At 37.3% G+C, this 14,855-nt stretch overlaps 1 protein-coding gene across 2 annotated transcripts; it reads left to right on the top strand.

The window, feature by feature from the left end:
• The first annotated feature begins 907 nt into the window (after positions 1–907).
• On the top strand, positions 908–11,883 carry HRH4 (histamine receptor H4). Of its 2 annotated transcripts, XM_006920020.1 has the most exons (3): positions 908–1,100; positions 6,626–6,789; positions 11,068–11,883. In XM_006920020.1, exons 1-3 carry the CDS (start codon positions 908–910, stop codon positions 11,881–11,883), a joined length of 1,173 nt encoding a protein of 390 aa, XP_006920082.1. The 2 variants fall into 2 exon arrangements, with proteins under 2 accessions (XP_006920082.1, XP_006920083.1); XM_006920021.1 differs by lacking the exon at positions 6,626–6,789 and having other exon boundaries at positions 11,168–11,883.
• The last annotated feature ends 2,972 nt before the right edge of the window (positions 11,884–14,855 follow it).

Raw genomic sequence — 14,855 nt, 5'->3', positions numbered from 1 at the left:
TGTGTGTGTGTGTGTGTGTGTATGTGCGCGCGCACACGCGCAACCTTGTTTTAGAAAAATAACAAAGAGTAGGACCCTGAATGATATCTCTGGTTTTAGCAACTATGAGATCCACCATTGAAAAAGAAAAAGAAAATTAGGGTGAAGTAAGGAAGACTTGTATGTAAATTACATCCCTTATGACTTTCGCTCTGATTCTACCACAAACACATAATTGTCTATCTAATGGAAACCCTTTTTGAGTCCCCCTCTGCAGCACAGAGCCCTGTCTAGTGTTCCCAGACTCTCGGCCCCATCTTCCCATCTCAGAAAACCTACTGGGATACTACTGGTTGTCCCCTCCTGCTCTGTGCCCTGGAAACTCAGGACAGTAAGCTGGGGCAACTGCATGGCTCACTGAATTTTCTTCTCTTCTCTCATCTGGACAATGGCTAATGTCCAGTGCTTTGAAAACGATTGTTTCATGTATGTTGTCCAATTTTTTTGTTGTTTCAGGTAGGATGGTAAATTTAGCTCCTGCTATTTCATCATGATCAGAAGAGGATGTTTAACTGGATCTATATTAGTTTTAAAAATGAATCTCATTTGATCCCTATTTCTTACCTGTAGAATGTACCAAATATATAATATTGCTCTACTATTAGAAGATGGATGAATCAATATTAAAATGTTTAAGATAAAAAGTTCACTGTCTTTTGGAAGTTTTTTTTTTTTTAGCATCAGTTAAAGGGAAACTGTTACCACAGATAAACTTGCTCATCAAGAATCAGGAAGTACTGATATCAGCCTTAGATTGAAAAATGTTGCTATGAGTAGAAGACATATTTTAGGTTTATGATTGGAAACATAATTGTCAGAATTGTCTTTTTGGATTAATTTGCTATACTGAGCTTCATCATTTGATGTGATGTCAGCTACTAATAGCACAATTGCTTTATCACTAAGCACTCGCATTACTTTAGCATTTTTAATGGGCTTACTAGCTTTTGCTATAATGCTAGGAAATGCCATCGTCATTTTAGCTTTTGTGGTAGACAAAAACCTTAGACATCGAAGTAATTATTTTTTCCTTAATTTGGCCATTGCTGACTTCTTTGTTGGTAAGTTACATCTCTTTATTTAAGATAATCTTTTCCAATTATAATTTATTTCTAAAACCTTAACTTTTGTTATTTCAAGGGACTATGTGAAATTGGGAATGGTTAAAAACAAAAAGTTTAGGGATTAAAGTTTAGGGGAGGCTATATAGCACTTTAGGAGAATATTATATATATTTACATATATACATATATGTATGTGTGTGTGTAAATAAGGTTTGTAAGAACATTTTCATCTGAAAACAGTTTATTTTCTTTTTATAAAATAAAACAAGTTCAGAATATCTCCAAAATTATTTACGCTAAGAGTTGTTTGTTTCTGAAGCTATTTCCTTGTATGTTTAGGTTTATAAGTATTCTTTAAGTAAGTATAGTTTCCTTAGTACTGCAGTATTGGAGTAATAGGAAATAACGTGTATGCTGGTAATCAGCACAATCAGAAAATGGGATATTCAGATTAATTAAGTAGTATGGCTAGTAGTAAAAATACTATTTTATATGGTATAGAATATTATGAAATATACTAATACTAAACTACCTTGCATATAATATGGTATCATAGCATTTTAAGAGATCATAGAAATCAAATTAATCTTTCTTTGAAAACATGTACTTCATAACTTTTACTGCTTGATGATCATTGGTTTTTAACAATGCTTATCATAATAAGTGAATGTGCAGAAGTGTCAGCTGATGATATTGTTTTATAGGAGCTTCTAGCATAATTTAATCTGTCATTGTCTGTAGCTACATAAATGCTTGCAATTATATTAAAATAAAACAAAACTCATGAAATACTTAGTTTATTGCCTGGAATACAGTGTGTATCTTCCTAAGTGTGGGCTCCAGGCTGGCTGGTGTGCAAAGGCTGTGTAGACACAGTAGGGGATGAAGTCAGAGTAGTAGGAATCTATAAAGTGAAGGCCCTTAAATAATAGTATGAGTCTGGGCTGGAATTTATTCAGCAGGCAATGTGGAGATTAAAAAATTTTTAAAGCAAGTGAGTGATTGGATAGATCAAAGCTTTACATTGGAGGCATCAGAAGAGATGTAGGTGGGAGAAGCTGGAGCAAGGGTGGGGGTGGAAAAGAAGTTCATGCGGCAGAGCTGCAAGGGTGGGCTTGAGCAGGAGAAAGAGAAAGAGGAGTTAGAGATGGAGTTCTGGGGACTAAGAAAAATATAAAACTCTTAATAGAAAAAGGGAACATTTTGGGAGGGCACTTTATGCTTTCAGTGTCATGTCAATAAAACTTATGGAAGAAATTTCTAGCTAAAGAGATTGATTTAGGAGTCATATAGAAATGACAAAGTCACAAATAAAGGTGACCAATTTTTTTTTTAATATTTCTGTATTCTAACCAATATAGAAATATTAAAAAAATGCAACAATTTCCCCATTTCTTTCCTCAATTCTGCCTCTTCAGGTAACCAACATTAAGAACTTGATGCAAATTCTTCCTTATCATTCTCTATGCTCACATAAGCATGTACAAATATACAAATGTATTTATGTAAACATAAAGAATATTTTGCTATGAATATATGTATCACTTCCCTCCTTCTTCATAGAACTGTATAACTTTTAGATGATACCAAGTACTTACAGTTGATTGTGTGTTTTGATTAACCCCAAAGGAATAAGGCCCTGAATACTTGATGGTAGGGAGGGGTGGGGTAAAACTGTACCCAACCGAGAGCCTGAGGCCTATCGCTTTTGAACAAGATAATTCCAGATAAGAACAAAGTGTCTCCATGTATGGCCCAAGGTCATCATCATGACAGCCCCACCATCATGGGCTTGAGAACCACAACATAAAGATGTGGTTTGCCTTTGAGAAATAGCCCTGCATATGTAGTTATACACCAGACCTGGTGATCCCTCTCCATCACCAGGCGGGTGGGAAAAAAGATGGCTCTGCTGCTGATAAGAGCAGTCAGACATGGATCAGTTTCTATTAGTCTACCAGTCTCATCTTTCACATAATCCCTGTACCCTGCCAGCTTCCGTCAGAGGTCCACTTATTGAACACAATACAGGCATTCCCCAGGGATATTGTGGGTTTGGTTCTAGACCACCACAATAGAGCAAATATTGCAATAAACCAAGTCACACAAAGTTTTTGGTTTCTCAATGCATATAAAAGTTATGTTTACGCTATACTTGTAGTCTACTAACTGTGCAATAGCATTATGTCTGAAAAACAATGTACGTACCTTAATTAAAAAATATTTTATTGTTAAAAAGTGCTAACCATCATCTGAGCCTTCAGTGAGTTGTAATCTTTCTGAGGGTGCAGGGTCTTGCCTCATTGTTAATGAAAACGCAGTTATTGCTGAAGCACAGTGAAGCAAGATATGCCAGTAGTCACATGATAACGTAAGAATTAGGACAGCTTCTGAGAGCTTGTGGTAACAAAATTTGAGTTTTATGTCAACACTCTTCTTTCTCCTTTGTCATGTGTGTGCCTTTCAGCTCTGAGCCTGGAGGACCTCATGGCGGCAGTAGTGGACCAGAACTGAGTTCATGAGAAGTGTTCTGTAGCTTTAAGCCAGCAATTCTTAATATTTGGGGTCATGAGACCTAGAGCTCCACAACCATGTGGTGATGGCAGGGCAGATTAGAGCGTCACATGGGCTCAGTATTGTGGGCTTTCTAGCAGAATGCCCTCTTCTCATGTGTTTCAGAACTGGCCTCCTGTAGAGAATCTAAATTTGTGGCACCTGAGTAGCATTCCAGCCTGAAACTGAGTGTTGGGAAGCAAAGATTTATTGAGGAAAAAGTTCAGTACCAAGTACAATGATATATATAAATCTCATCTGTACACTATTCTAGGGAAAAATATACTCTCTATATTATATCGATATCTATAAAATTGGTATCTCGTGACTGATGTTTTCATCTATTTCTTTATATCTACAATTGGCCTTAATGGCCTACATGACCTTGTGATAGATGGTCCAGACAGGGTCTTCAAGGGCCAAAGTGGTTGCTGCTGACAGAATCTGAACCGTATTTTCAGGAGGCAAAGTTTATCTTTAGTACCTTCATGCTCAGTTTATGACTCTTTCTGAGTTAGTCAGCTCAGGCTGCCACAACAAAATACCACGGTTTGGACTTATACAATAGCAATTTACTTTATCATGGTTCTGGAGGCTGGGAAGTCACAGATCCAGGTGCCAGCTGATTTGGTTCCTGGTGAGAGCTTTCCTCCTGTTTTGTAGATGGCTGCTTTCTTGATGGATCCTCTGAGTGTACATGGAGAGAGAGCCAGCAAGCAAGCTCTCTGGTGTTTCTTATTATAAGGACAGTAATCTTGTTGGGTTAGGGTTTCACCTTTATGACCTCATTTAACTTTAATTACCTCCATATAGGCCCTATCTCCAAATATAGCCACCCTGGGGGTTAGGGCTTCAACATGTAAATTTTGTGGGGGACACAAACAATCAGTCCATAGCATCCACTATGCACTCACTGTTATGCACACAGTATTCTGTTGGCCCCAAGAATTCACTGGGTCTTTTAGCTCCTCCCACCTTTTTTTGATTGTTATTTTCTCATGGACAATGTAGCTTCTTAGCTGGCTTCAGAAAGAAGGGGCAATACCAGATTGGTGGCAATTTTCAAGCAAACTAGACTTCCCGATTTTTATCTATTTTCTCGTCAAATACCAGTTTATTGTGAACTAGGAACTCTTGAAAGTGCTGGGGATATAGCAGTGAAAATACAGGCAAAAATCCCTTCTCTCATGGTGCTTCTATTTCTACCGGGGGCGGCGGGGAGAGGAGTGGGGTTGGCGGGGAGACAGACAATAAACAATATAAACTAATACAATTACATAGCATTTTAGAGGGTGATGATTGCTATTGAAGGTGGAGGTTGCAATTTAAACTTCAGGAGTAGGGTTCACTGATCAAGACACATTTGAGCAAACAGAAAGAGCACTCTGGAGGAAAAGCATTTTATGCCCAGGAAAGTGCAAGTGTCTGAGACAGTGGGTGTGCCGTGTATTTGAGGCCAGGAGGGCTGGAGTGGAGTGAGTGAGGAGTAGAGGGAGTAGCAAGACGTGAGACCAGAGGGGTCAGGGGCAGCCAGGGTGGATAAGTCGGTCTTATGAGGCTTTTCTTTTCATCCTCTTTCTGTTTTTTTCTGTCCTCTCCCTGTTTCTTCACTTCCTTCCCCATCTTCACCACCATCTTCATCTCTACGGTATCTTATCTCATTTTTGTATGTAAACCTAAGTACAGGATATGAAATCTGCATTTCTTTCCACTGGTTTTTAAACCACACCATTAATCCTTCCCTTTCGTTTTCTTTTACCTTTACTATTGCTCTTTATAATGGGTTAACTTGGTTCTGAAATAAAAAACTAGAATTCCCACAAATGCCTGATAAGATATAAAGATATTCAACAAAATAAGATTTCTCCTGAGCTTCCACTTAGTAGATTGTTTTCAGTGAGTAGTGCCACCTGTCTGAAATGTTAATGCAATTAAGAACCCTCACAAAGCTGAAGGAAAGGGAACTCAGTATAGTCATTTTTCAGTTAAGCAGGTTTGATGCCGAGTGGCATCACTTACGTATTTGTTCATTCAGGGAAGGGTTACTGTAAAATCAGGAGTTCTAAAATCTCATTGCCTGGTTTCATATCCGATCTTTCACTTGCTAGCTGGGTGGACCTTGAGCTAATTATGTGTCCTTTTTTGAGCTTCAGGGTCTTCATTGGTTAACTCAGTATGGTCCCTACCTCACAAAGTTTCTGTGAAGGTTGAATGAGATGATATCTGTAACTCACATAACACAATGTCTGGCATGTGGTAATTACACAATACATGTTAATGGTTACTAATCTATTTAAGCCATTTTGGTCAACTCTAGATGTGAAAAAATACAAAAATTGAATTACATCATGGTCCCAATCCTCAGGAGAAACAAGTTAAAAAAGATGACGATATATAATAGAATGTTTTTGTACATGAAAGAGGAGGAGAGGAGTCACGTGCCAGGAAAGTGCAGGTGGCAGAGGAGTCACTTCTGCCAAGGAAGTTCCAAGAAAGATAATGAGAAGGAAGTCATTTTTTGAACTGGGTGAAGAATGAAAAGAAAGTAAGTAGACTTTTCAGTAGAAGACAGAAGGACATTCTAGGAGGAAAGAATGCTGTTGGCAAAGGCGAAGAAATGTGAAAATGTGGGATGTGTTTGAAGGAAGGATGGCCCATCCTGTTTGGGTTGGATCATGAACATAAGATGATTTGTGCTGTTTGTGGCTGGAAATATATGTCAGGACCTGAACTTAATTTGGAAAGTAATAAGGAGCCATTGAAGGTACGATGTGCATGAGAGCTATTATAAAAATGGTAAAGAATGTGTAGGAAATCAGTCCTGAGTTTGTTGATGAAATTCTATGAATTCGTAAATTATAATCAAGCCATTTTTTTGTAAATTCAGATGCATCATTATGTTGTTACTTTTGCCTTTTTGTTTTCATTGATATGTGCTATTTTCTTACCCTTATTTTTTCCCTGTACAGGTGTGATCTCCATTCCTTTGTATATCCCTCACACGCTGTTTAGTTGGCATTTTGAAAATAAACTCTGTGCATTTTGGCTCGTTACTGACTATCTTTTGTGTACAGCATCTGTGTATAACATCGTACTCATCAGCTACGATAGATACCAGTCAGTCTCGAATGCTGTAAGTCAAACCATTAATTTATCTTCCTTAGAAGAGTATATACTTGTACATTTGGGGGCCCTAAGCAAAAATTTTTTAAGTCTAATTTTTTGTTTAATTGACAAACCTTAGAGGAGCCTGATTATTCTTTTGTTATCTGGCATTAAGTTCTCACTGGCCCTTAGTGAACATTTTCTGCATCTAACTTGGGTAAGTCAACCCACTTTGTGCTACTAAAATGAGAAGGCATCAAAGAAAATCCAAAGCAAGTTGTCAGAAGTGGTATGCTGAGTCTATAGTAGGTTGGATATACATGAAGTTCACAGTAGGTTTATCAATTTTACTCCTTAGACAAACTGAGACTTAAATATTTATCTCAGGATGGGACTTGGTGGGCATATAGAAAGACTCTCAGACATATGAATGTCATGAGAAAACCAATTTCAAAGCAAAAGGCAACATACAGGGAAGCTATAGGTATAAAGTAGAACCAACCAGAAAAGTCAAGTCCCAATGACAGTTTAAGACACATGCCAAAAAAGCCTGAATTTACCCTAAGATTTGGAATTGTGTCATTAACAAGTTAGTGATGAGTCTTAAGCAAGCTAAATTTATCAGCAATGGAACAAAGGAGGAAACAACAACAACAACAACTATCCTTGAGGCAATCAAGGATAAGGAGTGAAAGGAGGCCGTGGAAATATGGGGCAGGGATCTGAAATCTTTGAGGCCTAAATGGAAAACTTCCTTCACACCTGAGTTCCATGGGCCTAAAACTTTGGGGGTCTATTGTGTGACAAGGATTTTGCTAAGTGCTGGGATAAAGAAATGAATCCATAGAGTCTCTATTTTTGAGGCACATAATAGTCTAATGTAGAGATGGGTTTATAAACAAATGAGTTCAGTACAATGAGCTAAATATGGTGCTGGAGACTTTGAGAGGACAGTGACACCTCTGGCTAGGAAGATCTGTGCAAGCAGACAGGATTGGGAAGGTATATCGGACAGGTGAGGATAAACTGCTGTAACAGAGATGCCAAAATGCTGAGGCTCAAATAGGATAGAAGTATATTTTCTCCCACAGAAGAGTCCAGGAATGATGGGACGTTCTGCTCTGGGAACTCAACCAGGGACCCAGGCTAGTGGAGCAGCTCTGCAGCCTCTAGGGAAAGGATCAGCAAACTTTCTATAAAGGGAATTATGGTCTCTGCTGCAACTGCTCAAATCTGCTGTTATAGCACTAAAACAGCCATAGGTAACATGTAAAAAAAGGTGGAGGGACTTCACTGTGTTCCGATGAAACTATATCAATCCAAACAGGTGGTGGCTGCATTTGTTCTATGGACAGTAGTTTGCTGACCCCTGCTCTAGGTTATTGCCCTCCTCTGCATGGTCAAAGCCAGGTTGTTATGACTCTAGGTTCTAGAAAGGAAGGGCAAAGGGCAGAAGTCGAAGGCAAAGGATTTTCTTTTAACCAAGTAGTGTAGACTCACACAATCATTTCCACTCACATTTTTTTGGTGGAAGTTAATCACACGGTCCCAACTCACTGCAAGGAAAGTGAGGAAACATGGTCTCTAGCTGAGCTGCCATACGGCCAGAAAGAGGAGAAGGATGGAGTGGTGGGACAGTCAGACATTTGGCATTGGGTACTTCATTGGCACCAGAGTCCACTGCAGTTTGTACTAAACAGACTATGGAGAGAGTGCAGAGCAGTTTGGATGAGCATTTCAGATGTCTATAATCTCATATTTTTCAAATGGCAGGTTTTGACCCATTATTGAGTCATAAAGTCAGTTCAGCAGATTGTGACCACTTTTTTAAAATGAAAAAATACAGAAAGGAACAGTATAGAATATAATAAAAAAAATTTAGAGTATAAAATATCAGGGTACTTTGCACATAATAAGGGTAAGTATTGAATACTTTTGTCTGTATATTTGGTTAAGATAGAGAATGTATTTCTTACTTTAGGTCATAGTCAAAGTGTTTGAAAGGCAGTTTCAGAAAGCCATTTTTCCTTTCCTTTCTTTCTGGGTTAATATTTCTTTTTAATCTTTGTTGGGTGTTTCTAGGACTTACTTCACTGAATGTCCAAACTCTCGGGTCTACCTCAGGTTTGTGGAGGGTAATAGAGAGCTTGTCCACTTAGAAAAAAGTTCTTAGAAGTTACAGAGAGATGAGGATTGATGTGCAGAGGGAAAATAGGTTTTTTTTTTTTTTTTTTTTCTGGTCTTGCTCTGAGGAATTCTTCTGGCAATATAGGCTACAAACTTGGTGAAGGCCAGGTCAGCTGGATCCTGGGTCTCTAGTACATAGCGCAGAGTCAAGTGTGTAACAGGAGTGCCATACATGAGTGCATGAAGGCCTGAATGGGGTGCTCAGGTAGCATTTACACCTCTATTAGCTGAGTTCCAACACAGCTGTGTGAAACCAGAAGGAATCCTTCAAAGCCCACTGGGGCTTGTAGGAAGTGCTCAGGGGGAAGCTGGCCTCTTGCTGTAGCTGAAAGTAGAGAGGACAGTGTGATAGGGCACGGTGGGGCGTTGAGCCTGGGAAATGGAAATCTGACTAATTTTGAAAAGAAAGACTCAATGCAGAAAGTACATAAGATTATAGTGCTCTGACAAGTTTTCTGCAGGGGCAGATTCTGGAGCTGAAACAAGAGGGGGTGGGGGAAAGTAGAACAGTGTAGCTAAAGGAAATGGAAATTATAATGTATGCAGAATTAAGATAGTAAGAGGAGAGTATTTCCTTACCCGTAGATGAAAAAAGAAGATCGATGGCAAATCGAGACCAAAAAAATATTGATGCAGGGTAAGAGGCAGTATCCTGAATAACAGACATGATCTGTAGTAAGTGAGCACTGGGCAACTGACTGATTATAGGGAGGCCACTCCACTGTCCCGAGCCTGGGTTCAAGCAATGCTTGAACTGTCTGTATGTCAAAAATGCTGTGGAGATATGAAGAGATTGGTATCATCTTCACATTTCCCTTGGATGTCCATGATCCCATTTGACCTTATGGATAATAGAAAAGAGATGACTTTCTAGCATATTGCATCATATCATTACAAAGGCTGAACAGAGCAATTTAAAAAACTAAATGCAGTTTTGTGACCATTTAGGTATTGTTACCATCTTCATAATCATTAGATTTAGTGCAAGAAATGTATTAATTAGTGGCATGAGAAGCAGTAGGCAAAAAAGCCTATTGTACATGGGAGCTTATGGTCAGCACCATATGCATTTTAGTTTAGCCTCAGAAACACCAGTAATTTGGGGGGGAAAAAAACCCTCCACTTTTCTGCAGTTAAAAAAAATAATTCAGTTTAAAAACAAAAACAAAAAACAGGATATATCAAAATTTCAGGATATATCAAAGATCATGGGTCCTGTGATCCAAGAGCAATCCTCATTCACAGAACCTCATTTTCTCTTATAGAAGCCTTCCCTGTGACCGAGTGGATCTAGAATATTCTTCACCCTTAAAAAAGACTGGCACTCACCATAACATGTCTCTCAAAGCAGCTAGCCACTGTAGCTTTGACACTGTTTTTGTCATTTGGAAACATTTATAGAGAGAAATGATTTGGTAATCCTCGATAACACTGTAGTATCTCTCCACAGCTGGTTTAAATTTCTTTCTTGTGCATCTTCTTGGAAGTGATATGAGAGTTTTTCTTTCTCTTTTTGATCCCGCCTTAAGGCATCAGCATAAATCGCAGAGTTGAGTCCTCCTATATTAGAGCCAGGAAAGCCAGTTGCTTTTAAACCTTTTTGACTGTGACTACAGTGAGAAATACAATTTACAATGTGAGTCAGTTCATGCATTCCTCTCTATATACATATATCTATATCTCAGAGAAAAAGTTTCATCAAATAATACATACCCTAAAAAACAAAACAAAACAAAAACAAAAAACCCAACACACACCCTTATGGTGTGTGATACATTCTGACATTGACTATTCTGTTTTATTTTAAAAGAAATGCTGGTTATGACCCAGCTGGTAGATGGGGAAACACTGTGAAAGGGTGCACCTAGTGTCAGTTGTTTAACAGTTCAGATTTTGGCATGTTCTATAGTGTCAAGAGATTTAACCTCGAGGGTTATAGCCTTCGCCTTGAAAATCACTAAGAAAGTCTGTATCTTGGTCCTGGCCCACATCATGTTCCCAGGTCCAGTTAATGTCTTAACCTCTTGCACGTCCCTGAAACTCCTGAGGGCCTATGGTATGCTTTATGTAGTTGACATACGTTTATAATATTAAAAATGATTTATTTGGCCTCTTTTAGGTAACTTACAGAGCTCAACACACTGGGATCTGGAAGATTGTGGTTCTGATGGTGGCTGTCTGGGTGCTGGCCTTCTTAGCTCATGGGCCAATAATTATAGTTTCAGAGTCTTGGAAGACAGAGCAGGGGCATTGTGAACCTGGATTCATGTCAAAATGGTACATCCTTGCCATTACATCAATCTTGGAATTTCTGGCACCGGTCTTTTCAGTGGCCTATTTCAACATATATATTTACTGGAGCCTGTGGAAGCGTGGTCAATTCAGTAAGTGGCCAAGCCAGTCTGGACCCACTTCTCTTGCCTCTTCTAGTCTCTCTGGACACTCATTCAACTGTGAACTGTTTTCAAGGACATCTCTCACTAAACTGAAGGAGGGAGCAGTATCCCTTCGTTTCAAGAGACAGAGAAGAAAGAGTAGTCTCTCGTTTTCTATAAGAACCCAGAAGAATAGTGATATAAATACTTCCAAAATGGGTTCCCTCTCCCACTCAGATAACCTAGGTTTTCAGCGACGGGAACATCTTGAACTTCTCAGAGCTAAGAAGTTAGCCAAGTCACTGGCCATTCTCTTAGGTGTTTTCATAATTTGCTGGGCTCCTTATTCTCTGTTCACATTTGTTCTTTCAATTTATCCCCCGAATCAGCGCCCCCAAACTGTTGTGTATGATATCACATTTTGGCTACAGTGGTGTAATTCCCTTATCAATCCTTTTTTGTATCCATTGTGTCACAAGCGTTTTCAGAAAGCTTTCTTGAAAATATTTTGTACAAAAAAGCAACCCATACTATCACACAATCGGTCAGTGTCCTCTTAAAGATAATTTTATTGCTTACATACATTTTAGTCTTAATGTCACCTAAATGAATTTGATCTGGCTTTCATCTTGCCCTTTCCACTCTACTAAAACAGTCTATAGAATCGTAATACTTGAAAACTTAAAAAAAAAATTGGAACCTGAAAGTCAGTGGAAAATTATTCCGGTGAATAACAGTGTAATTAGAAATTGACAATAATATTTTTGTAAGCTCATAGCCACAAAAGCACTGTATTTTTCTTAGTCATCACCTCTTTTTTTAAATCTTTTTTGATCTTGATATAACATTAATTGTGAAAGTCAAGAGCTTTTTTCCCTCAATGTTCAGTGTTTGCTACAGCCTTAACTAAATTTCCCTTTTTATTTTATAGTGATGAAAACTGGTCAAGTTTTAAAACCATTTGCTAAAGTATACAACAGAAAAAGGAGCTATATGGCCCTCTTTACTGGTGCTGGGCAACTCTGTTACACTCAGTGGTCAGGAGAGTTGGGGTTTGAATTGGCAGGAGCAGGGAGTGAGGGAATACCCAGATGAAAGAGAGCAGGGCACGTGTACTTCCAGACTCTGTATTCCTAATCTCAGGAAAGAAGGAAGGGTGGGATGGTGGAGGAAAGAGCAGGTAACTGCAGCTCTCAAAGGTCTTCAGTTGAAGGTATCTTGGAAGCCCTGGCAATCAAAGGGTGAGGGACAGGCAATGGTCAGCAATAGGTTCGAAGGATGGCTTTCCTTACCTTTTCATGCCCTCTTCTCTATAATTCCACGTCAGCTTAAACTTCTCTGTGAAAAATATGAAAGAAATAGAGAGGCTGAGATAATAAAAGGACTACATGATTAAACCTGATGTACCTGGTATACATTCACAAAACTTAAGGTGTCAATAATTATTAATAAAATACATTTCTGTATTAATTTGGTGTCTTTAACTTGTGCGCCCACTGTTTTACATTGCAGCACTCAGAGAAATTTTTTTTATTATGCAGTTAATGTAAGTTGTACCTTACTGATGAGTCACATTTCATTAATCTGGTGATGTTTTGTTATTTTGTCATTATTATTTTTTTCAGTGTTCTTTGCCTATCTTGTCATAACATTTCATTGTGATTTCATAGTTAATTTCATCTCTTCTAGAAGGTTTTATCAGCATTTCTTCCATAACTTCTCAGAGTTTCTATACAATTTAGTCATTTTCATATTTCTCAGACCTTTTAAACTTTTGATTAATTTCAAACGCTAAAATATGAAAATCTTTTAAGTACATAATGATTAGAAATGCACATAATTTTTATGTACATTGTGCCTTGCGTTAAGTTCAAAATAGAAGATACATGCTTAATATCCAACAGTAATTTTTAAAATTTGAGAAATAAACCCTCATAAATGCACAACTTTTTAAAAAAGTCATTACTTCATTAGCTGTTGGTTTTAACATTTATAAATTAGTAGTTGTGAATTTCATATAATTATTGGAGGCTTAAATGTTTATTGAGTGAACATTTGGCCCTATGAAAACTTTTTCCAGTTGAACCTCGGGGGGTGGGGAGAAACATGCCTAATGTTCATATGTATTTTCTAAAATACATAAAATACAATATATTTTTGTACTTCGTTCAATCTGAGATGTCGTCAATGCAAAACGTACTGTTGTTCTATTTATCACTGTAAAAAGAGAAAGTGCTTCAAATTTTCTATGAAACAATACTTTTAAAAAATACATCAATAGTAAGTCTTATTCTGATTTCAGGGTTGTCGAAAAATGAGCAATGTGTGTCTTAGAAGTGCTGAAATATGATATATGTACAATAAATATGCAGAACAGGGCTAATACTTTATAAAATGAAAGTTTGAATAAACAAATACTTTTGATGGTACATTCAAGTAGTCATTATGTAAATCTTTATTAAGAGTCTATCATGTGCTAAATATTTATTGCAAAGATGTTTATGAACTTGCCAATATGATTGAGATTCCCGAGGTAGGAATTTGACTTTGAGGTTCTCTTAATACAATGCTAGGCACCCCATAGGTGGTCAGTAGATAGTTGTTGAAAAGACATGCATTAGGCATTTTCCTTAAAAATAAAATGTAAATTCTAGTTTTTAAATCTAAATATTTTAAATTTGCACTGGAGGAACTTTAAAATGTGTTTTTTATTATAACAAAAGTTGTATGTACTTATCATAAAAGGAAAAGACAATAATAAAACAATTCCTATACCCAAGAAGCAACTGTAATTATTAGCTTGGTGTATATGTTTATAGAGGAAATATATGTAATCCCATTTTTTAGAAACACACGTTTGTATACCTAAACTTCTATATTAACTTTTCACGATATCCTCAGGTAAATTCTTTCATGAAATGAAGGCTGCTATTTCAGTATGAGTAATTACCATCCCCTTCCCCAAATAGAGCTGGTTTATAAATACTTATTAAATTTTAAATTAAAAATACTTAATATAAAATTGATTTAAAATGCTTCAATACATAATATTTAATTTTCAATAAGTATTTTTAAAATTTTAAAATACTTATTAGTTCATTTAAAATCTGGACCCAACTTCACTGGCATAATTGGCAGAACATTCCTTAGAACGTTGGTTCCAAAGTGTCGGCTTCAGTTGGCCTGGACAGAAACAGATTCAAGAAGAGCAAAGATGGATTTGGGGACATAAATGCCAGTTATGACTGACACTTTCGGTCTAGGCTTTTTATGAGTCATGAGGGCTTTAAATATAAATGACGGAATAATCATAACCATTTTATGCAAGTGCTTTTTGTGGATTTTTGGTATCTACCTTCCGATAGCAAAGATTTTGGCATTTGAAGAAATGATTTTTCACATTATAATTTCAGAAAAAGAGAAATTTTAGCATGCAGAGTAAACTTTTTATTCTAATAATTGTTATCAGTCATGGTTGAGTCAAGAAAATCATGTTAATTATTTCAATCAGAAAGAATTTAATATAGGGAAT

This window comes from Pteropus alecto, unplaced genomic scaffold, assembly GCF_000325575.1.
Source record: "Pteropus alecto unplaced genomic scaffold, ASM32557v1 scaffold146, whole genome shotgun sequence".
NCBI classification, from domain to species: domain Eukaryota; kingdom Metazoa; phylum Chordata; class Mammalia; order Chiroptera; family Pteropodidae; genus Pteropus; species Pteropus alecto.
The sequence above is the reverse complement of the archived record's forward strand: the minus strand, read 5'-3'. Positions and strand labels throughout refer to the sequence as shown.

Coding starts and splice junctions, on each gene's coding strand:
- HRH4 (XM_006920020.1), top strand. CDS start 908: ATGTCAGCTACTAATAGCACAATTGCTTTATCACTAAGCACTCGCATT. Junction 1,101..6,625: donor CATTGCTGACTTCTTTGTTG/GTAAGTTACATC, acceptor TTCCCTGTACAG/GTGTGATCTCCATTCCTTTG. Junction 6,790..11,067: donor ACCAGTCAGTCTCGAATGCT/GTAAGTCAAACC, acceptor GGCCTCTTTTAG/GTAACTTACAGAGCTCAACA.